Here is a 27,149-nt window from a genome sequence, read left to right as displayed (position 1 = left end):
TTCCTTCTCTCTTTCGTTGCCTCCCTCTCTTCTCTTTTTTTTTCTCAGATCCCCCCTTTCTCTCTTCTCTTTTCCCCCTTTCTTTTTCTTCTCATTTCTTCTTCTTTTCTTCTCTCCCTTTTCTCTTTTTCTTCTTTTAGCCGTTGTCTCTTTCCTTGTTTTTCCTCTTACTCCTGTCGTTGCTCACTTGCTCAAGTTGCTCTTCTATGGTCAAAAGGATGGCTCATGGCTCATGATGGCATCCACTTTTTCTTTTCTTTTTTTTTTACAAAAATTAATGTTTTTTTTTGGTTTTCTACAACTAAAACATAAATATTGTATATAATACCTATATATATAATTATATTACCAAAATATAAATATTATAAATATTACCTATATTATATTATATATAGGGCCGGGTCTATTGGGTTTGAGCCTAATAAAGCCCAAGCTCGGCTCATATTTAATATGAGCCTAGTTTTGAGGCCCAAGCTCAGCCCGACTCACTGATATTGTAGGCTCATTGGGCTTTTTATAGGGCCGAACGGATCAGGTTCGGGCTGGTCCGGCCCTATTGACACTCCTATTACCGATGATTCCAGTGAAATGCTCTTGAAGAAAAACAACTACAAAAACCTCCATGAGGTTTCCCCGCTTCAAGAAGTGTAACACAATTTGGTGTCTGCCTTCAAGACACTAATTACATAATCTACAATTAATCTAAGAGTTCCTAACAATATCAATAATCTGAATTCTTCAGCCCCTTTCTAATTCTTTTCAAGAATAGCTCATTGCTGCTGTATACCAGGCTCATCAACTTTATCTTGCAATGTTTCTCTTTCTAATTCATGACGCGCCTCAAAAGATTCAGACATATTATTATTTCCTTTCATCAATTGCAGGTCGTGGGACTCAATATCAACATTCTCTTGTATACAAATTCCATGAGTTTCATTCTTCGTATCATCCATCAATTGACAATTTAATATGATTTCGTCACATTTTCTCTTCCTTTCCCCATAATTTTCTATAGAAATCATAATCAAATCACTGATTGAAACATTTCGTAGTAAAATGTTGCCTATTTCTTCCTTGTTCGACTCTTCCTCAAGATTCACCTTCTTAAAATGAGAAACTTGATTCTTGGAATTGCTTTAATCAAACAAGTGTTGTTCCTCCACAACAAATCTTCGATCGCTATCAAAGCATTCTCCCGTTAGAACCCTTTTTCCACCATTGAAGGCTTGAATCAACAGATCAAACTTTTGGTCTAATCTTTCCATTAAGGCATCCAATTTCTTATTGTTTTCTTGAAAACTTTTATGAAGATCTTCGCTAAGGTTTTGGTGGAATTCCTGGCAACTGCACATTAGTTTTTGCAATTGTAGATCTTGATTCTTGAAGTACTACTCTAGAAGTTCATATATGGCCTCCTCCTTCGCATCTGTTTCTACTGGTAGAATCCCAGTTTCTTTTATTATTGTAAATTGCAAACCTTCTGCCGTGGACACCAAAATCGTGTAGGCTTGAATGCTCTATAATTCGGGATAATTCCTAAGAACAGAATTGAAAACTAAGAGAGAAATATGAGAAAAGTTAAGAAGAAAGGATAAAGATTCAGACTCATAATCAACCAAGGGAAATAGTACTGAAAGTATTGAAGAAAATTCAAGCCTTGAAGATTCTATTGAAGAATTTACTGGAGAAGAAAATTTTGATGAAATCTCAAAACCCCGAACTGAATATGGCAACAAAGTCAAAGTTGTTCATCCTGATGAAGAGGAAGAAATTGGTGAAACGTCCAATAGTTAGAAGAAAACATCATCAAAAATGAAAGGAACTCAGATCTTTACAATTGATGATGTACCTTCATCAAAGTGGGAAGAAAAATTTCAGAATTTTCATGCTTAGATGATTATCCAAAATATTACTGAAGAATCTCATTTTGAAATTTTATCTGACTTCACTGCTCAATTTTCAGGAATCCTCAAAGACTGGTAGGCAAGTTTAGGAGAACAAGATAAAATGTTTTTCCTAACTAGACAAGAATTTTTTGAAAATATTAATATCTTGCTCTTCATGTTCATTGGAGATGTAAAAGAGAGTAAAGGAACAAAAAGAAAAGAATTTTTTCAAATGAATGTCTTTCTTATGATTGAAAAGATCTTAATAAATATTTCAAAAAAATGATTCAATTGTTTTTTACTCTAGGTGTTGATATTAACTTGAAACAAGCATTTATAAGTTCTCTACCTAAATCTCTTACTGATGGTGTTGAAATGTATATCTATAATAAATATGGTTCTATTTTAAATCTTTCTACAGGTCAGATCAAACAAGCAGTCTTTCTTTCCTTGAATAATTTGTGCAACAAACGAAAAATTATTCGAAAATATCTCAAGGGAGATGTCTGTTTAGACCAAGCCTGTAAAAAATCTGAGCTGATAACAAAAGGAAAATGCCAAGCTTGCAGTCCTTCAAGCTACAGAAGAAAGAAAAAGTTCAAAAGGTTCAAAGGTTTTAACAAAAGTTACCCAAGAAGATCTTTCAGGAAAAGGTGGAATACTTCTAAAGGAAAGAAAAAAAGTTTAGAGGCAAGAAAGGAAGCAAATGTTTCATTTGTGGAATATCAGGACATTTTGCAAAATATTGTCCTCAAAATCAAAAGGGAGTAAAATTAATTTCAGAAATTCAGAATGAATTTCAAATTCATTTTTCTAGTTTAGAATTTGAGTTTTCTGAACAAGAAGATGTTACTGATAGTACTCTTTTGGCATTGTAGGTACCAGAAGAAATTTTTTCCATCAAACCTCTAAAATCAACAGATACTTATCCCCAAACATTAGTTCATATTTTAATGGATAAGTACTCTAAACCTATTCCAGTCATTGCTTTCTTTGATTCAAGTGCTACCATATCCATTCTGAAAAAGGATATTTTACCTGATTCATATTGGATTAAATAAATCCATGATTTCAAAGTGGCTGATGGGGAAATTTTCCAAACAAGGTTTGGAACAAAAAACCCCATTATCATCAAAGTACTCCCATATTGTCAAATTCAAACTCGAATTTTGGGAGCAAATTTCACAGGGAAAGATATCATTCTTGGATTTGATATTTACAGACAAAATCATTATCTCCTAACCTCTTCGGAAATCAACTTCATTTTATTTTAATGCTGTTTCTCCTCCAAACTCTTTCAAGTGCAGTTATCTATAGGAATTTTTCCATACTATTTTAGACCTTGATGAAGAGCATGAAGAAGCCTAAAGGTACATATTCCAACAAAACCAATCCATTCCACAAGAAATTTGGACAGGACATTATGGTCCTTGGAATTATCGTACCATTCATCCCCATTGGAATACAATTGAAAAAGCCAAGAAAAATTATCTGAAAATGATAAATGATAGTGCTATGCAAGACTCACAAGATCCGTATGACCAAGGAGCAAGTTCTTCTGCACAATCGTCAAAATTCAAAGGAAGGACAACAAAGCAAAGATATCTCAACAAAAGACAGAATAAAAGAAGACACATGGATCACATTGAGATGTACAACATTACTGATCCTGATAGCACTCCATCAGACACACCAGATGAGGATATCTACTATCCTACTCATGTCTGAAAGAAGATTCAATGGATCCCATAGAAAAGTCATTTTACTGCTTAAAAAGTTATTTGGTTGTTTGAAAAGTCGTTTGTATTTTAATATTCAAAATAGTTGTTTTACTGTTTAAAGAGTCGCTTGGTTGTTTGAAAGCTCATTAATATTCCAAAGAGTCGTTCTACTATTAAAAAAGAGCTATCTTTCTGATGTATAAATCCTTGAATGAAATGAAAGAAAGGCAGAAAAGTTTGAATATCAGAATTTTACTAAGAAACCATGATAGGCTAAACTCATTCTTATTCTCTTTACACAGGCAATGATTCTTATGAAAGAGTAAACTCTCGATTGTTCCATAAAAGTCCCTTGAACTGTTAAAAGCCATGAGGGTTAAGTGTTGTTCAGGAATATCTTGGAAAATCTTGAGTTGCTCTGAAATTTTGGCGTCGCCTGAGAGAAATTGATTTGAAATTCTAATATTACTCAATAGCTTTCAACAATTTATAAGTATATATACATGTTTATCCTTGCTAACCAATTCAAACTCCACTAAACTATAATATTAACAACTAAAGATATGAATTATCCAATATATTTGGAATTATGACAATTGACCAAACTCGAGTCAAACTTTGATTGAATCGATTCGTATGCAGTCTGATTCGTTTACAACCGATGTTATACTTAACCAACCGTACCTAATTGAATATAAACCAACTGTATCTGCCTGGTCCTCCCGGTTGGACAACCGGTCCAGATCCGAATCCAATTTCAGGGATCCGTTCTGATTTGTTTTTACCGTCCAATAATCCCGTGAAATTAAACCCTTAAAAAACCCAACTACAACAATTTGGCGGGAACCCGACTTCCCACGCTCCACCAAAACCCTCTCTCTCCTCCCCCGTTGGCTTCTCCTAACTCCGGCGATATGAGCAACACCGGCAACAGCAGAAAACGGCCTCCGCCGCCGGCGCCTTCGCAACATCCGCAGCAGAAGCACCATGCTGCGATGGAAGACGACGAGGGAGACGAGGACAACTATTACCTCGACGAAACCCCACTTCCCCTGAACAAAGAAGACACCCAAGCCCTGCGTGAAGCCGAGGAGCGGCTGCAAAAATGGAAGCGGCCTCCGCTTTCTCAACTTTACACCTCACAGTCTCAGAGCATCGGTATGTTGTTTAATTACCATTTTGACTTAGTTATTACTGAAGTTGCCATTGCTGTATTTTAGCCTAATATGGATTATAATACTGAAGTTTAGGGTTTGTTAAAAATGTGAAATTTAATGGTTCTTTGAAACTTGTGGTTAATTTTGTTTTTTTTCTTTGAGTAGTATTTCAACAGCTGGAAATTGACTATGTGATTGGCGAGAGTCATAAAGAATTGCTGCCTAAGTCTTCTGGTGTTGCTCCTATTTTGAGAATCTTTGGTGTCACCAAAGAAGGTGCGTATGTATTCGAGTATTTCTACATTTATTTTGGACTAATATGGGGTCTGGTACTGACTATATGGAGCTGAATTTGTGGTCTATTGAAGTTCTTACAGAAAATATGAGTAATAGCATTGTAATTAAAATAGTTAATGTTTTTCTTTAACTGCTGAACTGGAGTAGTACCATTCTAGTATGTCTTTTTTTTGGGGGGGGGGGGGGGGTTGAGTTGATTGGTCTGTTGGGTTCTGTTTCAATTAGTTAAACGGGATTGAAATTGACCAACTGATTCTGCATAAGTTTTGTAGTTAGTTTTTGGTAAATTTCATGCTTGGTTGTGTCTTTGGAAAGTTTGACAGTTTCTCTCTCTCTCTCTTTCTATACACACATATGGCTTATTGTCCCAATAAGTAAGCTATTTCCACACATAAGGAAAAACTGATGATCTTTTCTCTTCACATCTGTGGCCACAAAAAGTGGTACTTCAAGACATCAATAAATTGTTCAGTGATATTTTTTGAACTAGAATTTGTGCAACTGAAAATCGAAATAGGGCTCCTTTATGGATTGGATAGGTTTGGAAGTTTAACTTTTGTTAATTCAGTCTTTCAAGTTTATGCTTCGTGTTAGATGTTGCTATGTTTTGATAAATATGAATATACTGGAATTAGGATGTTGCGCTTGTGAATTTAGTGTTTGATGGTAATGAAGAAAATGCAGATTATGCTTATTCATGTTCGCATAATTTTATAAAGGTTAAATAAATTGGTACATATAAAGTAGTTATAAGCAGTAGTCCTATTTATTTGTGTTTATTTATTTTCTTCATTTTTTGCATTGAAAGTTATCATACAAGTATTAAGCAAGCTGTCTCGGTTGTTGGCCAGGACATAGTGTTTGCTGTCACGTACATGGGTTTGAACCTTATTTCTACATCAGCTGCCCTCCAGGAATGGGTCCTGATGACATTTCGCGTTTTCATCAAATTCTCGAGGTAGGTACTCTTTCAATTCATTTTACATATGTCCACCCTGTATTTATCTTCATCAAATTCTTGAGGTGCCTCATTCCTTGCAGTCTACATATGTGCACGTTTGTGGCATCCTGTTTTCTTAGAACATAAAGTCACCCAAAATATTGAATCTCCTGTCCATCCATTTTATCCTAAAATTACTGTCCCATTTGGTCACGAAAATAATTTTCAACCCTCTCTCTCTCTCTCTCTCTCTCTTTTCATTCCTTGCTTATTGGTGCAGGGAAGGATGAGAGATGTGAACAGGAATAGCAATGTTCCTTATTTTGTGCGGCGGGTTGAATTGGTTCAGAGAAGAAGCATAATGTATTATCAACAGCAGAATTCTCAGCCTTTCCTCAAGATAGTAGTGGCATTGCCAACAATGGTTACCAGCTGTCGTGGTTAGAATTTGTTACACTGTTACCAGGCTTATCACTGCAATGAATTGTTCAATGTGAATTTCTGTACAAAGCATTCATGGTTTCTGGGCCATCAGATTGATGGTTTATCCTTTTGCTGAAGTGGAAAAATCTGCCGTGGCCTATTTTAGCTGTTATGTCTTTGTTATCAGAGATGACTTTTTACATGCTGCATTAATTGGTCCGTAAGTTTACAAATGTGCCTGGTAAAAAGACTCTTCAAGTGTAGATTAGCCACAAATGTATATGCTCTGCATCCACCTACCCTGGAAGATGAAGGAAATGAGGGTTACAGTGTAGACTGGACGTATAGCAGTGTAGACTGGACGTGTAGCAGTGTAGTAGTGTAATTAGATGATTTTTTTTTTTGGTCCTGATATATGATTTTACTGTTGTTTTGTTTGTTTCCATCTAACATGACAAAACTTATTAGGTATCCTGGACAGAGGCATACAAATTGATGGGCTTGGCTTGAAGAGCTTTATGACGTATGAGAGTAATATTCTGTTTGCTCTGCGGTTCATGATTGATTGCAATATTGTTGGTGGGAATTGGATTGAAGTGCCAGTAGGAAAATATATAAAGAAAGCGAAAAACCTGTCCTACTGCCAGTTGGAGTTTGACTGTCTGTATCCTGACTCTAAAATGCTATTAGAATACATGTAAAAGACAATCTTCTATGGTGTTGAAATCAGATCTCTTCTTGGCAGAATTATATTGAATTGTGCATTTTCTAGAACAAATATTTCCTTAACGATTGGTCTTAGTTACACAGACTTAGTTAGCCATGTTCCTGAAGGAGAATTCTCAAAGATGGCTCCCTTTCGCATTTTAAGTTTTGACATAGAGTGTGCAGGTCGTAAAGGTCTTTTCCCTGAGCCCATCCATGATCCTGTTATCCAGGTTAGATTGTTCTCATCCCCTGATGGGTAGAGAATACTTTATGCCTTAAAGCTTTTTCAGAATGACATTCTCTTCTTGCATTTCAGGTGGCCAATGTAGTTACATTGCAGGGACAGGATCAGCCATTTGTTCGTAATGTAATGACGCTTAAGTCGTGCTCACCTATTGCTGGCGTTGATGTTATGTCCTTTGACACCGAGAAAGAGGTCTTACTTGCTTGGCGGGTAATATGCTCAACATAGAAGCTTCATTGTTGATTTTGATTAGTCATAGTTAGCACCTTTCTTTCTTGGGTGGTATGGAATGGGTTGTTTGTGGCAATGTCATATATTGTTCTAAATGAATTGTATTTTCTAGTGAAAAGAAAGAAGTTAGAGTAAATCCAAAAGGTACTGGACCAATAAATCTTTACAAATAGCCACTTGATACACATATACCACTAATTTTTTTGTTGAAATGAGCTTCTGTCTGCAAATGCTTAGTAGTTTAAGAGACCTTTTATCTTCCTTGGTGAAATTTTTGTTGGTTGTGATGGTGCAGTGGTGGAAATGTTGCGTACTTATGAGTTCCAAAGATTTCACTTGGAAAGATGCATTTTTATTCTGCATTCACAGGAGAAATTATACAAATTTTGCATTTACAGGATACAATCTACAAATTTCTCTTATTACTAATAGCGGCTTATCAGAAGCATGCCAAGTCTTTGATAGGAAAAGGCAAAGTTCAGGATTGAAAAACTAATGGCAGCATTCTTTGGGCAATGTGATTTTTTTCTCTGCTTTGGTGCTTTTATTTCAGCTTTATCTTTTTCTTTTTAACATTTTAGGATTTTATCCGTGAAGTGGACCCTGACATTATAATTGGGTATAACATCTGCAAGTTCGATCTGCCCTATCTTATTGAGGTAGAGGAACCTTTTCATCATTCCTTTCATGATTAACCTTCCATGTGTTAATGCCTTTTCCAATCTCAAGTATTTGATTTGCATTTGATGTTGTCTAGAGGGCTAAAGTGCTAGGAATAACAGAGTTTCCTTTACTTGGACGGATCATAAACAGCAAAGTCCGTGTCAAAGATACTACATTTTCTTCAAGGTAATTATATTTTTGACCTTTCTTTTCTCTGCCTGGCAAGCTCTGATGAAGATCATCAAATCTCACCATCCTACTATATCAACAAAGCAATGCATTTGTTCTTTCTTTCTTTAGTCATTAATTTTTATTTTGCAACTAAACACCTGGTGAATCTAAGTGGCGTATTGAACTTGATGTGATACTGATACAGAGTGACACATGGATATTTATCTAGCTGCTGATTCTCATGTCTTTTTTTATTTTTATTTTTTATACAAGTCCTTTTGCTTTTGCAACACAAGATGTGCGTTTTCTGTTGGTCTTTATCACCACCTTGTTGAGTAATTACCTTATCTATCCTAATTGTCAAAGCTGATAGCTACCTGTTGAACACAAAACCCGCCTAGTTGTTTAGGTTATTTACGACTCTGCCCCTGTTGACTTTTCTGGACTTGGAAAATTATTTGAATTCCTTGCTTGTTGCCTTTGAAATGTTATAGTTTCTATAGATGAACAGATAGCCAAATAAATATGGAGAATTGAAAGATTTTGTGAGAGGAAGGAAGTTACGACGAAAAAGAACCATCTGAAAGAATGATAAAGGAAGCAACAGAAGGTAGAAGAAGCTCAATCACTTCCTAATACTGGATTTTTCAGTCATTCGGTGGTTTTTGGGATATACATTTAATATTCCTTGCAAGGCCTTTATTAGAGAACTGGATGAAGAAATTGCTAACTAAAACCAGAACTTAATGTTTAGGAGATGGGATTGATCGGGCCAATTTTTCAACAGCCCAGTCATCTGGAAATGGTAAATATCCATAACTCTTGTTATATGGTAACTAAGTAAAGCCCAAATCCGCAATTTGCCCTTAACAGAGATAATTGAGATGTTGCAGAAGACTGCAAATCCAGTTACCTATAGTAATCCATGCTGCTTGTTGCTTTGCTTCTCGTTCCGTAAGGTTTTGTAATGCAACCTCATTTTGGTCTGCTTCTTGCAAGCATATTTCATCCAGTTTATGTGCATTGCATCTCTAGTAGCTCTGCTGTCTGAGATAAAAGAGTCAGACAGATGGAAGACAGCATACATTGAGGAAGGGAACAAAATATTACTTCACTTAAAAAGACCCATTTAGATAGTTGGCGTCACCCTTTAACATTTATGTGTGAAGCACCACATTTATCTTTAATGTATGTTAATATGCAAAGTGAACATGCAACGGTCATGTGTTTTTGTCTTCTCTGTGTTTTATGTTACCTTTGAGTGCTGCCTTTGCTTTATCCTACTCTTGTTTAGTCCTTTTCTTTGAGATATAAGTCACCCTTGTTTCTTATCTATGCTCATTTAATATAGTTTTAGCTTTTTGTCTCTTTATTTCATCATACAGACCACTTCCATATAATTTCAGGCTATAAAACTTACATGAAAAATGTTGTTTATCCTCTTTCAAACTAGTGTCTAGTTAATTTGCATTGATTGAGTGGATGCCCGGTCTGTCACGTGTAAAAGGAATTCATGTTCTTGGATGTGCAAGTCAAATACAGGAAAAAGAAGATACCCAGAAGGGAAAAAAGAAAGAGAAAAAAAATCAGATTATGACACACTTATGAAAGAATTCTAGGAAACAGATGCTCCCTGGGAGAATATAACAGGTTTGAACTGGCACATTTTTCAACATACAAGGAAAATTCAGGACCAAAATCACTGAACTTTCAATTCAAAATCTGCCTGAAGATAAGGTTATTTTTCTTTGGTTCCTGCTATACTTTTCTATTTTCATAGCAGAATAGAAAAGTAACTCTTTAATGGATCTTGTAGGTATTGGCTCCATTCTTTGCTGTTGGAAGCGGTTAACTTTCTATCTCTGTACATATGCGACATCCAGTTTTTCTGGGCCTAAGTTTCTTGTTATCAGACAATCCAATGTTCACATTACTGGAGTAAGCCATTAAGTGAATGCACTTGAATGGACGTAGCTGATTCTCAATGAAGTCAAATTAATCATGAGTTAGCCATAATTGACAAATCACCATAGTTGCTTGCCTTGAAAGGCTTAATAAGACAGGACTGAAGCTGTTAAAATATACGCATTTGAGTTTTCATATGCTGGAATGAGTAGAGTAAGGAAAGTTCATTTTATTTGCAAAGCCTCCTATTAATCTGTGGAAAATGTTATCAGTATCATCTTGGAGTTGGAGAACCATATGAGATTTTATGTGGGAGTCCATAATAGGTTTTAAAGTTTAATGGATTTTGTCCCTTGAACTGTCTGATGTCTGGGTACTTATATATTATGTTACTGTTTTAAATTTTCCTGTTGTGTCAGGTAAGTAAGTGAACAACAATGATTGATTGTAATTTTTTGGTAATGCAGACAATACGGTACCAGGGAAAGTAAAGAAGTTACAATAGAAGGGAGAGTTCAATTTGACTTGCTTCAGGTTTTGCTTATGAGGCATTTACCCCTATGCTTTCTTGGGGATTTCTTTTTTTAAATGTCTTCTTTATTCAGTCATGGTGATAAGATATTTCACTCTGAGATTTCCTCAAGTCATTTTTTGTGCCATGTCTTTTGCTGCAGGTTATGCAGAGGGATTATAAGTTAAGTTCGTATTCATTGAACTCAGTCTCTGCACATTTCCTTAATGAGCAGGTAAGGATATTTTACATAGTTTAAGGGTACATAGCATTCTGTACTTCTAGTATTGGTTGGATATTTTTTGTGAAGGCACTTGCTAAATGGACATATTGTGTAGGGATCTTTGAAATTGGTCAAGTTGCTTTTCCTTTCATTTTACTCCCTATGATATCTTTTTTGCTAAATTTATTAAGTGTTTTTTTTAGAAGTATTTAGTATTTGAGTATTGAATTGCTCTTTTTGCATTCTGTCAATGGGAAGAAACGAATATGCATTGCAGAACAACTTGTTTGAAAGCATTTTCTTTGAAGGGGCTAAATTTTAAAATCAGTATAGAGAAGTCGTGGTATAAATCAATTGGACAGTGTTCCTTTCTTCTTTGGATGGGTAGACTTTAAGGACATAAATTGAGGAAATATGAAAGTAAGAGGAGGGAGTTGGTGCAATAGTAGAAATGGGAGCAAAATAGAAAATCTTCAAAAGAGTTCCTAAAATGATGGGGGCGCTAAGAAATTCCACTAATTAAGGTGCCCATTTGGGGGGGGGGGTGTTGGGGCGGTGACCTCCCTTCACCCCCTGGTTCCTCGGTCTTTGCTGTAAAGAAATCTTAATATGCAATTGTATTTCAGTTTGAAAAGCAAATCAGATTAGATCATAAAAAGAGTTGAAAGCTTGTATTTGAACACCAAAATGAAGCATAAGAGAAGACTAGGTTGTATGTTATAGACCAAGACTTATTTCTCCCTGTAAAGATGAATCGTGGATAAAACTCAGACCAAAAGTTTTTGGATTCATTTGTTGGTTTAGAAACTATATGTATTCTGGCATGATCAGAGGTTACATTAATGTGCCTTAAAAGTCTTTTGTGTTTATTTCTTGTATGTATTCTCGTAGAAGATTATTTCTCCTTCTAGTATAAATAGAAGGCTGTCTGTTTGTGAATGCAAGCTGATTCAAAATTTTAAAAGCAGCTGATAGAACAAGATGGTTGTTTGTTTTGGGATGATTTATGAATCTGTAAGAATGGTTTTGTTTGCCTCCTTGACTTTCGAGTCCTGGTATTGCTTTCCACATCTATGACCATTTTATATTTGATCCTAAGACTAACACCCCCACCACCACCACCACCCCCCCCCCCCCCCCAAAAAAAAAAAAAAAGAGAGAGAGAAGTCTTGGACTGAATTCTTAGCATGCATTAACAAAAAAAAACATATTTATATTAATATATTTTGGCTTAACTGGAGTTGTAGGCAAGCGTCTGGTAATCCTGGACTCATCTGCCAATCTGGGCTTTCATGGTCCCCATCATATTAATCAAGTCTGCACCTGGTCCTTTTTTGTCATACCTGATGGGTGAACAAAAGGTAGGATTTCAGGGAGAAGGTGACTTCTTTGACAAGGACCATATGACTAGATATGTGCTTTCCTTGGAGAACATTTTTCTTCTCCTTAAGGTCACATGGTTGGTAGTTGTCTGGGTGGGTAAGCAAGCCCAGGAAGGGAGATTAAGGGTACAGGCTTAAAAGCTGGTAACTATCCAGTCATAGTTACTTTTCCTTTCAGCCTTGTGCTGGTGAGAAATAACTGGTTCTGTTGCTTTGGTTTTTACACATAAATATACATTACAAAGATCTTTGCTGGCAAAAGCAGAACATTTATTTTTAGAGTAGCTGATGTTCATTCACTGGTTCTGCAGTTTGGGAATAAACCATTGTTCTTGTGCCTTCTAATGCATCTTGTTTCAGAAACTCTCTCTCTCTCTCTCTCTCTCTCTCGCGCGCGCGTATAGGATATGCTTATCTGTTTGGATTTTAAGACATTTGTTGAAATTTTAGTTATGTGCAGAAAGAGGTTGTTTATAGGATATATCTGTTTGACTATGATGCGCTCATTAAATATTTTATTTGTGCAGAAGGAGGATGTTCACCATTCAATCATATCTGACCTTCAGAATGGGAACTCAGACACAAGGATGCGTCTCGCTAAGTATTGTTTGAAGGTGTGTGCATTTGTCTTTCTATATGTTTTTCTTCTTTGTTGCTGTTGTTGTTTTTTAAATTTTATTGGCTGTCTTTTATGGTTGCTACAATATGCTAGATATATTATTATGTTGTCTTGGGGAAATTTCAGGGAATCTACTGCAATAGTCTTTTTATATTGGAAATAAGGGTATTCTTGTTGAGACGGTGTTGTTCTCTTTTGACTTCTGAGGTCATGGGTCTTAGAGGAATCGACCTTATCCTTTCTGTGGGTAGAGTTTAGCACTGCAGGAGCCTCGTGGACCAGCTTTGCTGTATGGTACCAAAAGTGTTCTGTATAATTCATGCTCCTAACCTTTGACCATCTTTTTCATTTATGAAGCTAGAAATCTTCCTTTTCCATTTCCTTTCAAATATCTTTGATTAACTCGTCTCTAAATCGTGAAAGAAGAAGCTGCACATTCGTCCACTCTTGGAGGAACATGAGGCACATACAGAGTTGTTTTTTTGAATGGACTGGGGATGTTAGGGTTCCAATTAGATGTCTGTTACTTTCGATTTCTTACTGGATATTCATAAAGGTCTATGTTTAGTAAATGTTAAGCTGCATGGAGTTTTTTTTTTACTCACAGGAAGTTGGTGGTCGGATCTTGAAATGTTTGTTGTACATCTGATGGTAATCAGTAAGTTCAGGGGCATTTTACGTTGAAAAACTTACTTTAGTAGATTTGCTGTAGGATGCTTATCTCCCACAACGGCTTTTGGACAAATTGATGTTCATTTACAACTATGTGGAGATGGCCCGAGTAACAGGTGTCCCTATCTCATTTCTTCTCTCAAGAGGGCAGAGCATTAAGGTTGGTTGTAAGCTTTGCTACCATTTTGTTCTTTTTCGTATAGAATATATTTTAATTTATTGGAGTCTCACTTATCTCCCTATATTTATAAGCGGATGTGAAACTTGTAACAACTGTCTTCAGGTGTTATCTCAACTTCTTAGGAAAGCAAAACAAAAGAATCTTGTTATTCCCAATGCGAAACAGGCCGGATCTGAACAAGGAACATTTGAGGGTGCAACTGTAAGCAATTGATCTCCTTTTCCTTTATGAGGTTTAAATTCATATAAGAAGTGTATGACATAGTTTTGTCATCAAGTCTTTGTCCTGTTATGATGTTTTTGCTACACAAGATTGAGCAACTATGTTGGTTGTATACTTCTGCTGAACTGTTTCATTTCTGATCTTGTTAGGAGGAGCGTTAAGGTGGTTCCGTCAAATCATTAGAATTTGTTTTGCCATGTTCTGAACTTGCTTGATAAGACATCAACTGCTATCTTTCATGTAGTGACCTGGACTAATTAGGAGAATATTATTTGATAAGCATATTATCTTCCATTTACTGATGTTATATCAGAAGCAATTAGTAGCTCCAGCAATTAAGCTATCTGGGTGAAACTTTGATGAACTTGAATAGTGAAAGGGAAAACACATTTGTGCTTATAACGCTGCTGCTGTTGCTGCTTTTCTTCAATTTCTGCTAATTCCCTTCCAATGCATGCTAAAGTGGTAGATATTTGTTCCCCGAATAAGGAGAACATGATGTTCCTGATTTTCTTCTAAAATCCCGTATTTTCTTTAATTAGTTTGCAACTCAATTTTGTGATGTAATGCAATGAATATGGGCATGTTAGAAAGATACTTACAGGTCGTATTTTCATTACAGCATGGACAATTGTTTCACTGTCTTGAGATGCCCAAATATAGAAGGAAATTAATTGGGCTGCTTGTATTGAATCTGCAAATTTTTAGTGATGGTGTTTTGACTTCTTTGGGTGGATATAATTTTGGCATAGAGGTTTCAAAAGTATGCATTATGATAGCTTTCATATTCATCTGACTTGGAGCCTCTTATGGTGGTTTTATATATTTGACATCATTCCGTTGACAGGTTTTGGAAGCCAGTGCAGGATTTTTTGAGAAGCCTATTGCAACACTTGATTTTGCATCTCTGTATCCCTCAGTTATGATGGCTTATAATCTGTGTTACTGTACATTGGTAAGACATTATTGTTCCCATATTTCCCTGCTGAGAGGGGAGGATGGAACTGAAATGTGTTATTGATTGTTTTATGATTGGATCAAGATGGAGGTATGATTGATCTGGAATTTTATTTATAGGTAACTCCTGAAGACATGCGTAGACTTAACCTTCCTCCAGAATGGGTCACTAAAACTCCATCTGGTGACACATTTGTCAAAACAAATTTGCAGAAGGTTAATCTTTCTATTGATGCTTTAATGCATTTGTATACAGTGTGTGAGTTTTTAGTAATGTGTTAAATGTTGCTTCAGGGAATACTTCCAGAAATTCTTGAAGAACTGTTGGCTGCTCGTAAAAGGGCAAAAGCAGACTTGAAGGTGCTACTCACACACTGAATTTTGTTGCAGTTTCTATATCATAATATTGGTTAGTCTATTATATATATTTGTCTTGCAATGTTTAAAGGCCTTTGGCTTTGGGATTTGATGACAAAACTTTTCAAGACTAAACTATGTTTAGGTCTTGAAACTCCACAAGATAAGTTGATAAATGTCATTCACTCTGAGAGGTTGTTTTTTTTAACCACTTCAGGCTTTCTTGAATTGTTAGACCTTACAGATTTTCAAGAGCCAATGCAGTTGGTAATTTGACAAATATTAGCATTGGTCATTGGAGGGTTTTCTAAGTTACACTTCTCTTGAGAGGGTATCCCTTCATTACTATCCAGAAAAATCTTATGCATGCAGTATTAACTTTACAGTTTTTTTTAGGAAGCGAGGGATCCTCTGGTAAAAGCTGTTTTAGATGGTCGTCAACTGGCTCTGAAGGTAATGAGACCTTTGAAATTATCGGCGATTTGTAGACTTGTAATTATGCCCTTGACAAGTCATTTTGCTCTTATCACAATGTTTCTGAAGCAATCTAAGTTGTTCAATGTCTTCTGAACTTTACAGATAAGTGCAAATTCTGTATATGGGTTTACGGGAGCTACAGTGGGTCAACTACCTTGTCTAGAAATATCTTCGAGTGTCACAAGTTATGGTAATATGTCCTGATGACCTCTTTTTTTCTATTTCCATTTTTCAATTTGTTTTTGGGGGATTGGGATTCTAATATCATCTCCCTTACTTCTTGAAACGGTATTACCACGGATTTTGTTTCACAATTACCTGATCCATTTGACCGGCCATAATGTTGAAGGTCGACAGATGATTGAACACACCAAGAAACTGGTGGAAGATAAATTCACAGTGCTTGGGGGCTATGAACATAATGCTGAGGTAAACAGTTTATGTTTCTTATTGAATCCTTTTCAGCCTTGGCCTTTTGATAACATCATATGATGTGGAGAATGGCTTGTAAAGGTATCATAGGATTATGAGAACTAACAAAAGCCTGTTAGTTTGTAATGCTGGAAAGTGGAATAGTAGTTTCTGGTTTCTCTATCGGTTCAGAAGATAACTTGGGATGGATATATTATTTAATTGTCAAAACTATAGATCTATGCCTGCTCTTATGATGTGTAATCTTCATTGACAAGAAAAAAAAAGTGGAATTGTAGTTACTGATTTCTGTATTAATTCAGAAGGTAACGTGTGATGGATATTTTATTTAATTATCTAAATTGTAGAACTATGCCTGGTCTTATGATGTGCCATCTTCATTGACAAGAAAATGAAAAGATTAGGTGTTAGTTCACAATTTCAGGGCTGCACGAGCTAATTGTGAGACAATGTGGTAGGTACATTCCTTGGTGTACCAGATCAGTAGTAGTTTGTACTTGAACATCACTTTGTTATCAGGTAATATATGGAGATACAGATTCTGTGATGGTGCAATTTGGCGTCCCTACAGTTGAAGAAGCTATGAACCTAGGTAGAGAAGCTGCTGACTACATTAGCGGAACTTTCACGAAAGTAAGTAATGAAACTCTTCTTTTCTCAATCGCTAGTAGCTATCCTTGGTTCTTTTAATACCACGTTCAAGTTTCTAAGAATTATAAGAACCTAAATAGGTTCTTGACTATTTTCTAAGAAATTCTGTTTGATCATTATTTAACTTGGTTCTTATGTATAATATGGTTTTCTGTTGTCAAGTGACTATTTTTTTTAAAATTTATGTAATGTCTGCAATGTTCTTGTTGTTTTATATGTTAATATAAACTTGTTTTCTTTCCTTTCTGTTTACTTGAATGATCTCAATCTGGGTCTTAATTTAACCATGGCTTTTTGCCTGAGTGGTTAATCAGTGCATTTATTTTCTCTAAAGACACCTTATATGGAAGTTTGCTAACATGTACTTCATAAACAAATTGGCTATGGACCTGCAACCTTTCATGGACCTTTTATGTCTTAGGACAGTAATTGAAGTTTTCCCTAGGCATTAAGTTACAGCACTTTGCAGAGACAATGGCAAGGCAGCCAGACCAGAATTCTGAAAGTTGATGTCGAGTGTGATACTGTTCAAATGCATCAAGAAGCAGATTCATTTTATGCTCCTGACAGCATATTTCATCATCTACCTATTCATATGCTGAGGAAACTTTCAGATCAATTCTGATTAGGAATTTCTGATCTTATTAGCTTGGTAGAAAAATAGCAATGAGGAATATGTTACATGTGCATCTTAAACAAACTCGGTAACCCTTATTCATTTGATGTTGGGTGTGCCTCTGGTGTTGAAGAAGAGGTCGTCAATTCCATATGAGGGACCTTTCTTAAGAATGAGCCAGTGCTCTAGCAACCCATCTGGAGCTCTTCAAGTACCATTCTTATACCTTTAGAGATGTATCTGGCTGCTACTTGTGGGATTCAGAAACTAATTTTTTTTTGCGCAAAGTCAATGTTCTTGATAATCAAACCTCTAGGTAAGACTTGAGTGAAAATCACACACGTCATCAAAATCAAAATTTGTAGTTTTTTGTTTTTAGTCATGAATTTAGCGTGAAATACATACTTTCGAGATTCTTAAATTCCATAACATTCAAATATCCTAGTCCTTTTCTTTTGCCATTTTATATATCTTTTTTCTCAAACCTTGGTAGATTTTAGTAGCAAAACTAATAGACAGTTTTCCATCTTCTATGGACTCTCCTTTGTCCTCTCGTTTTCCTTTTTCTTATTTATTTTCTCCTGTGTCTGTGTTTATTTTATAGCCAATAAAGTTGGAGTTTGAGAAGGTATATTATCCATATCTATTAATTAGCAAGAAGAGATACGCTGGCCTTCTTTGGACAAATCCCAATAAGTTTGACAAAATGGATGCTAAAGGTGACCAAGTTTTCTTTTCCTGTTTTTAGTCTCAGAATAATTTTCTTATTGAAAATTATCACAGTCGACATAGCTGATAAAATATTTCAATTTTCTCTTTCAGGGATTGAAACAGTTCGAAGAGATAACTGTTTATTGGTCAAAAACCTTGTAACTGAATGTCTTCACAAAATACTAATAGACAGGGATGTTCCTGGTGCCGTGCAATATGTCAAGAATACCATTGCAGATCTTCTTATGAATCGTGTGGATTTGTCTCTTTTGGTGATTACTAAGGTAAGAAAACAGCTTTTATTTGGAATTGATTACATAATCTTAGTAGTTCTTTTACTTACTAAATGTGAAGCTGTCTGTTATCTTGACCAATTAGGAAATTTAATGAACTTTTGGTTTTCATCTCTGGATCACCTCCTCTCAATTTAATAGGGTCTCACAAAAACTGGAGATGATTATGAAGTCAAGGCAGCACATGTTGAACTTGCAGAGCGGATGCGGAAGGTAAGTATTTTTCAATTGGCCCATTTTCACTCAGCATGTACTTGTTAGAGGGTCCTTGGACCATACTTCAGATTTAAATTGAAGAACACAAGTTAATCTTTACTTTCTTGCAACTTTAAACTTGAAGAGTTGGTCCTTTGTTTTTAAATCCTCCTGCCTGGCATGTTTCATTCAGTCATCCATAAATGTTTAATGCGCAATTTTGCAGAACATTACTTTGCCTTCAACTTTAAATTCTCAACTACTTGATATGTATGCCATTCTTCAGTAAGCCTTAGATGTATAGTTCTATTTAGACAACTGGCTTCTAGTTGTTGGAGGATAATGCATAATTGTTAACCTGATGTTTTTTAGTTCCTGCAGAGGAGCTGTTTTTCGTCTCAGTTTTTCCCCAGTTTGGTTTCTCTTCCCCGGGCCCCCCCACCACAAACAAAAAAAAAAAAAATCTTGAAAGATGTTTCCACTGTGGAAGACTGGTATATACGGCCTTAAAGTTTTAAACTCAATAAGATTCCATAACATGTTGGTTAGAGGGATTTATAATTCAGGAAGGCTTCCAGATCTTTGAAGATGAAAGAAGTTCACATGTAAGTGCAACCTTGTCTTGCACATGCATTTTCAAATTTGTCAAGCTAAGACAAAGAAGCAGATTGTCATTTGAATAGAATAATATTATCAAAACCATGTGATATGCTTTTCCCATTGACGTGGTTATATGTTTATTTATTAAGCAGATGGAAAGTCTAATTATTTACATAAAACCTAGTCGGCTTTGATGCGTGCGCGCTTCTTTTGGTTATCAGTTTATGTATTTCTTTGCTGTTGTCAATGGCCTCTAAAGGATATAACTTATCCCAATTAAAAAAAAAGTTTGTGAAGGATATAAATAGTGGTTGTTGAATCGCTGACAGCGTGATGCTGCTACTGCACCAAATGTTGGGGATCGAGTTCCTTATGTGATTATTAAAGCTGCAAAAGGTGCCAAGGTAATGTATTGGTTTATCTTGTTGTTCACCAAATTTGTTGCATTTGTATTGCTCAGCTTTTGATGAGTTAATAAACAGGCTTACGAAAGGTCTGAAGATCCTGTCTATGTATTAGACAATAACATACCTATTGATCCCCACTACTACCTTGAAAACCAAATCAGCAAGGTTAGTTTTGAATATGACATTTTTGTGTATTACTATTTTTCCCACTTTACTCCTACTAACATTGCATCTACAGCCACTACTTAGAATATTTGAACCCATTCTGAAGAACGCTAGTAAGGAGCTTCTTCAAGGGAGTCATACAAGATCCATTTCCATCTCTACTCCTTCCACTGGTGGCATAATGAAATTTGCTAAGAAGCAACTCACCTGCATTGGTTGCAAAGCTTTAATCAGGTAAATTGTCAATTGTTCCTTGCTTTTTCCACATCTGACCAGTGCCTACCTGTATCCTTAATTCTATTGTTCATTTTTTGGCTAAAGCTTTGATGAAAATGTTGATGGGGGAAAGGGCTTCTCTGTGTAAGGAATAGCCTTGCCACTTTCCAACTGGAAGGAAGTGTCCACAATTTCGTGCAGCTAAAGAAGTGCAAGCCGCTAATGCTTAAAACATCCAATTTCTTATAAGTACCATATCTGACTCAGGTTTACAATCTTTACATGGAAGGGATACAACTGTTAACATCCTGATCAAAGGGTTGATCCCAGGCATCAATTATTCATCCTACTGTTACTGTTGCATTTAGGGTTGAGGTCATGCATTTTAGCTACTTTAAGAGTGTAATATGGCTTCTTTGTTTCCATTCTGCTCGTACCCTTTCTTTTTCTTTGCTTGACTGATTGGATTGAATGTAATATCATTCCCCTAATTGGTAGAAGGCAAGACAGTCGAAAGCATACTATGAGAATTGTTCTAGTTCCATCTGTGCTTACTTGACTCTAGAAAACACTACTTCCTTCTTCTACGTTCCCCGAGGGGGAAGAGTGAAGAAGTAGCCTTTCGCCTTACTCCAATAGGGCTTTCTCTAAAACTGACACGTAGGCTTGGTTCAGGTCAACTATGATGTTGGATACAGGTACATGTACAAATAGGTAGAAAGAATAGTTGCATGGGGCTCAATCTAGCTTGGAGTTTTGTGAGCAAATTTTTACAGCACGTACTTGTAATTTGTCAACTTAGCTTTTTTCAACAGTACATGCCATATGAAACTTTTCCTTGTCTTGTGCCAGTTATCGAAATGGGAGAAGGTTGCCTACTGATGTCTTGGATTGGTTTATATAAAACATTTCCCTCCCAAAACTAGATTACATTATTAACCTTCCTTGCATTTTGTGAATGTCCTCATGCCACTCGATACTAAATTAATATCTTGTAAATAAACTGAACTCTTAATCTTTGTATCCTAATAAGGACCAGAATTGCAACTTGCAAGAGTATCTTGATTAGATGTTGAGCTCATATTACCTGAAAGTGTTGGTGATCCACATTGTCAACTACTTGATTAATAAGTTTTTACCTTTTAAATCTGTTGTTTAAATCTCAAAAGTTTTGCAAAGATTAATGATTATTTTATTTTTTATAAGGAATATTTGAATGAGAACTATGGTATTACATTTTATGTCGGAGAAATGGAAAAAGCACAACTACGTTGATCCATGGTTTAATCATCCTTCTTTACTGTGCCAGTAATACAGATCACACACTTTGCTCGAACTGCAAGGGAAGAGAAGCTGAATTGTATTGCAAATCAGTTGCTAATGGTAGGCAGAATTTTTCCCTGTGCTTTTGTAATTGAATTCAGTTGCCTCTTTTGGTTTGGCATATGCCTACTGAATTCGATTTAGGAACTTATCGTTGAAGAAGTAATTAACTTGGATGTGATAGCAGTGTCCGAGTTGGAGAAGCTTTTTGGAAGGCTATGGACCCAGTGCCAAGAGTGCCAAGGCTCTCTTCACCAGGATGTGCTTTGCACAAGGTTTGATATCATTTGAACTCATAATTTATTTAATGCTTGTTTATTGGAATTATTTCTCAATTTATCAGCTTCTTTTCCCATGTCTCTTAATCTCTTTTAGATGGTTAAGTATTTTTGTGAATGTTACTTTGTCATCCGTAGTCGGGATTGCCCCATATTTTACCGGAGGAAGAAGGCACAGAAGGACATGGCTGAAGCAAAGCTTCAGCTAGACCGGTGGAATTTCTAATGATCAAGACTGGCTGTCTCAAGTTCCAGAAACCCATCCTCCTCACCTCTGCCTCTTCTTTTTCTGCTATGAGCCTAAACAAGTCCAAAAAGCATGAAGCAGCCATCTAAATTCTAAGGTGTCTCAAATTCAGGAGGAAATTGTGACTAAGAAGAGAAGACACATCAAGCTAGCAATATTGAAGCAGATGTTTTGGTGGCTTGACTATCTGTACAGGTTTCGACTGATTTTTAGAGCTTAAAAAGAAAAAAGAAAAAGTTACTTTGAAGGTCTTTGAATGCAAAGTATCCGCCACTTAAGTATTGATCTGCAGCTGATTAATGCTTGGTGAAGGCCCACGTTTTGGTGAATTAATTGGACTCAATCCGCTAATTGATAGGATTAATGTATTTGCTAAAGTTTAAACCAGATTATGCACCTAGGTTGATTTGTATTAGCTCTATCATTTGGGGCGTGAGCTGTTTTGAGTGCCATGAATGCTAACAGATGCGTATGCTAAATGTTTCCTTTCTTTTCCTCCTTAGTTTGCTTTACGTGATTGTAAAGATTGGGTCCATTACAGTAAACTTGGAATTCTTATCTAGTCAAATTGCTTTACCGATTAGCAAAAGCTGGACGTGAACTTGTTTTGAAAAATTAGACCATGAAGAGGCAATATATCTGAAACATCTCATTCTTAGTGCTTTGTTTTGGCTGCTAGAAGATGTTTGTCAAACGTCAATAGAGGCCAAGAAAAGGTCCTGTAAAATAGTAAATGAGTGGAAGATCAAACTGATGAAGAAGTTGCTAATTATATTTGGGAATTTTGGAATGTTTCATGGATTTCACTCTATTGAGGATCAAGGCTTTGAATGGTGTGAGCATTTTTGTGGTTTAAGCACGAAATGGCATTTTTACCCGCATGGGGTTAAAACAATACCCTGCAGACTTGATATCATATATAAATCCAAAAAAAAAAAAAATGCATAAATTCTTGAGTAAGTATTGCTAATTTGCTTTTTACATTATTAGAGGGATAAACTATCCACGGATTCCTTGAATAATTAATCCTTCAACAATTAATAATGTCAAATTTTGATCCTTTAGTCCATTTTCACTGTCAAATTTTGAATCTACAGAACTAAAAACCACGTAACTAACTTGAAATTTTGACTAAAATCATCCTAGTTTAATCACAATTCCAAGCTACCAATGCTTTTAAAGTTAATGCCGGAAATAGGGAATTCTTGAATAATGGTCTAAGCAAGCACTCAGTGAGGACCTAACCCAAAGGTGTTCTTGAACCTAATGCTCTCGCAGTCTATGAACTTAGGTTTATTTTCTTTTTTTCTTTTAATTTTCAGTTTAGTTTCTTTTTTCTACTGACAACTGGAAGTGAGATTTTCAATCTTGACTATGCTTATACTAGAGATGAGACAATCAACCTTGACTCTTGTTCAATCCAAGTCAATGAGTGTTTTTGGATAGAAGATTCAATCTTGAGCTCTTGCCAATTCAATTGAGAGGTGTGAAAAATGGATTTGTTTTGGAAAATTATCCTCCCCAACTTCTAAAGGATAGACTACACTACTGAATTTATTTCCGCCTCGTGGCCTATATGTTTGATTAATCCTAGAACAATAACAAACCAGAGTGGGTTCATTTGGTTCCAATCTCTTTGGTGCCCTTCTTTAAATTCCAAACTTTTATAGGCTGAAAGAATATTTTTAGCTTTGGAGGCTAGAAGTTTATTTGAATTTGTATGCCGACACTCTTAGATTCTTTTAATTGGTGCTTTGAAGATTACATCTTATCTTCTTTTGAAACTGGCCGACGACACCTTTTATTTAGACCTCATTTGGGTCTTGTGCGCATGGCCCACCAAATGGATCAAAAGTGGAATTCGACAAGGAACTGCTGACTCATCTGTCTTCTTTTGTTGATTTTGTAGATAACTCATATATTCTTATAATATTTTGCAATCAATTGAAATTTACCCTATTCCAGATAAAGAAAAATCTGAGATAATTAGCCATTCCAAGTGTATAATAAAAAATGTCTATTTACTTAGTGAATGGACTTCTCTATATCAAATCCAAGAATATATTAAAAAAATTCAGAGAAAAGAAATACAGAGGTAAAGTTTGAAATAGTTACTTGAAAGTAGAAGCTTTAAAATTTTGGCTAGAGCTTTAAAGATTGACAGCGTAATAAATATTGAATACAAACTTCAGAACTTTTATTAAGCATAAAAATACAAGAGAACGGGGTAATGAAGGATAAACACTTAGAACATTTGCTTTTACAACACTCGATGCCCTTTCCTTCTCATCTTGAAGGTTATTTTATAGCTATCAGAATATTATATATGAATTTCATTTGTAAACCTACACTTGCATTTGAAATTCATTTGAATTTGTAGGCCGGCACTCTTATCTTCTTTTGATTGGTGTTTTGGAGATTGCATCTTATCTTCTTTTGAAACTGGCCGACACCTTTTATTTAGATGTCATTGATGCTTGGAGTGGTCCATTTATTTGCTGCTTAGAGTGATCCATTTGGTGGGCCATGTGCACAAGACCCAAATGACGTCTAAATAAACGGAGTCGGTCAGTTTCAGAAGAAGATAAGATGCAATCTTCAAAGTACCAATCAAAAGAAGATAAGAGTGTCGGCCTACAAATTCAATTGAACTTCAAACGCATGTGTAGGTTTACAAATGAAATTCAAATGTAATATTCTGCTAGCTATAAATAACCTTCAAGATGAGAAGGAAAGGGCATCGAGTGTTGTAAAAGCAAATATTCCAAGTGTTTATGCTTCATTACGCCTTTCTTGTATTTTTATTCTTAATGAAAGTTCTAAAGTTTGCATTCAATATTTATTACGCTGTCAATCTTTAAAGCTCCAGCCAAAATTTTAAAGCTTCTACTTTCAAATAAGTATTTCAAACTTTACCTCTATATTTCTTTTCTCTGAATTTCTTTAATATATTCCTGGGTTTGCTTCTAGTATCAAAGCCATACCTATATTTTGTTTTGATTTAGTCCCTACATTTAATATCTAAATCATGCATTCATCTTATTATTTACAAGACATCGTAAATAATTACCTGTTCTAATGCTGGTAAAATCTTGAAACTTATAAGACGGTTAGTAAGCCCATTTGAGTAATAGGGTGTTCCACACTTAGATTCGATTGTTCCCATTAAAATAGAACAATTATATATGATTCTTAGATAATAAAAAGATGGCTGCATTCTTTAGACATTTAATGGTAGGATCTATCTCAAAGCATTCAAATATAGTACAAAGTAACGAATATCATCTACCTATGACAATTCTAGAAGAAAAAATAGAACACATGTATAGGATAGGAGCTCTAGATTTCAAAACAGCTTTATCAGTCAAAATTCATGAAGAAACCATATCAATCCGAGAAGAATTTCAAACAATTCCCTTTTTGAATCATTCTACAATTCAGAAATATCTTAGTAAAGGATATAGATATCTTCATTTTGGACTAATACAAGTAGCAATAAAACCTTTACTTCATTAAGGGGTAGATGCTCCAATTTACTTAACATTAAGAGATAAAAGATTCAAAAGATACAAGACTTCTTTATCAGCCATGATTCAAACAAATGTATGTAATGGACCAATATATTTTAATTGTGGCCCTGAATTTTCTATAGATATGATTGACCCACATGTTTTATACTCTATGGTATTAGACACTCATTTACAAGGAGATGAATTTGAAAAAATTTTGCTATAATGTATGGAATGTACTGTAGACCTTTATCATCACAATTAAATCCAAAATTTATAATGACTCCAACCCTAAAGAATGAAACTGTAATACTTCAAGTAGAAGCAGATAGGCCAACAGTATATATACCTAAAAGACTAAAATGGAATAAAATCACAGTATCCACTGAATTTTAAATACAAAATCCTCATGTTCCAAGAAATTTAGAAAGAACAGAAGTAGAACAAATAATAGAGAAACATGATGGAAAAGTATTCATAAAATTTCCTTTGTACAGAGAAAGACCATCAACTTCTTCAAATTTTTCATGGATGCCAGCTAAACAATCCTACTCTGATTCTATTGAATTTGTATCCCCTATTGAAAGTAATTCAACATTCAAATTTAAAACACTGGTACCTGAAATAATAAATCAAAATTAGTCTGATTACTCATCGACACATTCACAAATGAAAGGAGAAATAAATGTTATAAATAAAGCTAATTTTAAAATTAATTATAAATATTTACAAGAAGATTTTAATGATGAAGAAAATGCAAATAAAGAATTTGGTTTGCCCAATTATCACCTTTGTGTAGAAAAAATTTGAAAAAAGAATGGAAAAAATGAATTAAAACAAAGAAAGTTTAATTTTCCTTTATTCACATGGTTGTCATTTTATACCTCAAAAATGTGACTATATGATATACATGAAAAACCTCAAATAAATGTGCAAACTAATTTATATAAAAAATAAAATTTGAAGGATAATCAAGTAGTTACATCAATTCATCCCCCATTACAAGAAATTAGAATACACACTATTGAAGGTGATATAATTGCATCACCATTTAAAAAGAGGAGAGAAGCAGAATCAAGTACAAACAATAATGTAAATTTAGAAGATATTAAAAAACTGTATTAGCAAAATAATTATACTAACTAGATTCCAAGAGGTACTATCGTATAGCTCACTCACGAATCTTACTCAAAGATTATTTCCCTCAAAATGTTTTTGGCAACCAAATAATCCAGTAAAAAATTTAGACTATTATGAGTTAATCCTCGTGGACAATCAGTCGAAATTTATCCTATTCTAGATAAAGAAAAATTTGAGATAATTAGTCATTCCAAGTGTATAATAAAAAATGTATGTTTACCTAGTGAATGGGCTTCTCTATATTCAAAAAGTCAATCTCAGTTCGATTTATTCTAGATGGATTCACATACCAGGTTTATAAGATGGCCTGGTACTGTGCCTTTTTATTTAGGCCATTCAATCATTCTTGATTTTTTACTTTCAAAGAAAGTTGTAGCAGGGAATTTTCAATCTGGTTTCATCATTGGTGGAATTGGTTT

The 27,149-nt window shown here is 35.1% G+C and overlaps 1 protein-coding gene across 6 annotated transcripts; it reads left to right on the top strand.

The window, feature by feature from the left end:
• Positions 1–4,302: 4,302 nt before the first annotated feature.
• LOC113700366 (DNA polymerase delta catalytic subunit-like) lies at positions 4,303–22,670 on the top strand. Of its 6 annotated transcripts, XM_072058905.1 has the most exons (30): positions 4,306–4,765; positions 4,930–5,040; positions 5,913–6,019; positions 6,282–6,441; positions 6,893–7,088; positions 7,227–7,362; positions 7,449–7,586; positions 8,189–8,266; positions 8,365–8,456; positions 10,814–10,880; positions 11,021–11,092; positions 12,990–13,076; positions 13,794–13,913; positions 14,037–14,135; positions 15,004–15,111; positions 15,234–15,329; positions 15,408–15,473; positions 15,867–15,923; positions 16,050–16,137; positions 16,297–16,376; positions 16,899–17,012; positions 18,251–18,365; positions 18,469–18,641; positions 18,792–18,863; positions 19,775–19,849; positions 19,928–20,017; positions 20,091–20,251; positions 21,543–21,616; positions 21,744–21,831; positions 21,973–22,670. In XM_072058905.1, the coding sequence occupies exons 1-30, from the start codon at positions 4,522–4,524 to the stop codon at positions 22,058–22,060; spliced, it is 3,252 nt and encodes a 1,083-aa protein (XP_071915006.1). In that variant the 5' UTR covers positions 4,306–4,521; the 3' UTR covers positions 22,061–22,670. The 6 variants fall into 6 exon arrangements, 4 of the variants coding, with proteins under 4 accessions (XP_027076598.2, XP_027076597.2, XP_071915007.1 ...); XR_011818281.1 differs by lacking the exons at positions 21,744–21,831; positions 21,973–22,670 and adding an exon at positions 20,339–20,500 and having other exon boundaries at positions 4,304–4,765; positions 21,543–21,603; XR_011818282.1 differs by lacking the exons at positions 19,928–20,017; positions 20,091–20,251; positions 21,543–21,616; positions 21,744–21,831; positions 21,973–22,670 and adding an exon at positions 19,218–19,450 and having other exon boundaries at positions 4,303–4,765; positions 19,734–19,840.
• Positions 22,671–27,149: the final 4,479 nt, after the last annotated feature.

This window comes from Coffea arabica, chromosome 7e, assembly GCF_036785885.1.
Source record: "Coffea arabica cultivar ET-39 chromosome 7e, Coffea Arabica ET-39 HiFi, whole genome shotgun sequence".
NCBI lineage: Eukaryota > Viridiplantae > Streptophyta > Magnoliopsida > Gentianales > Rubiaceae > Coffea > Coffea arabica.
The sequence above is the reverse complement of the archived record's forward strand: the minus strand, read 5'-3'. Positions and strand labels throughout refer to the sequence as shown.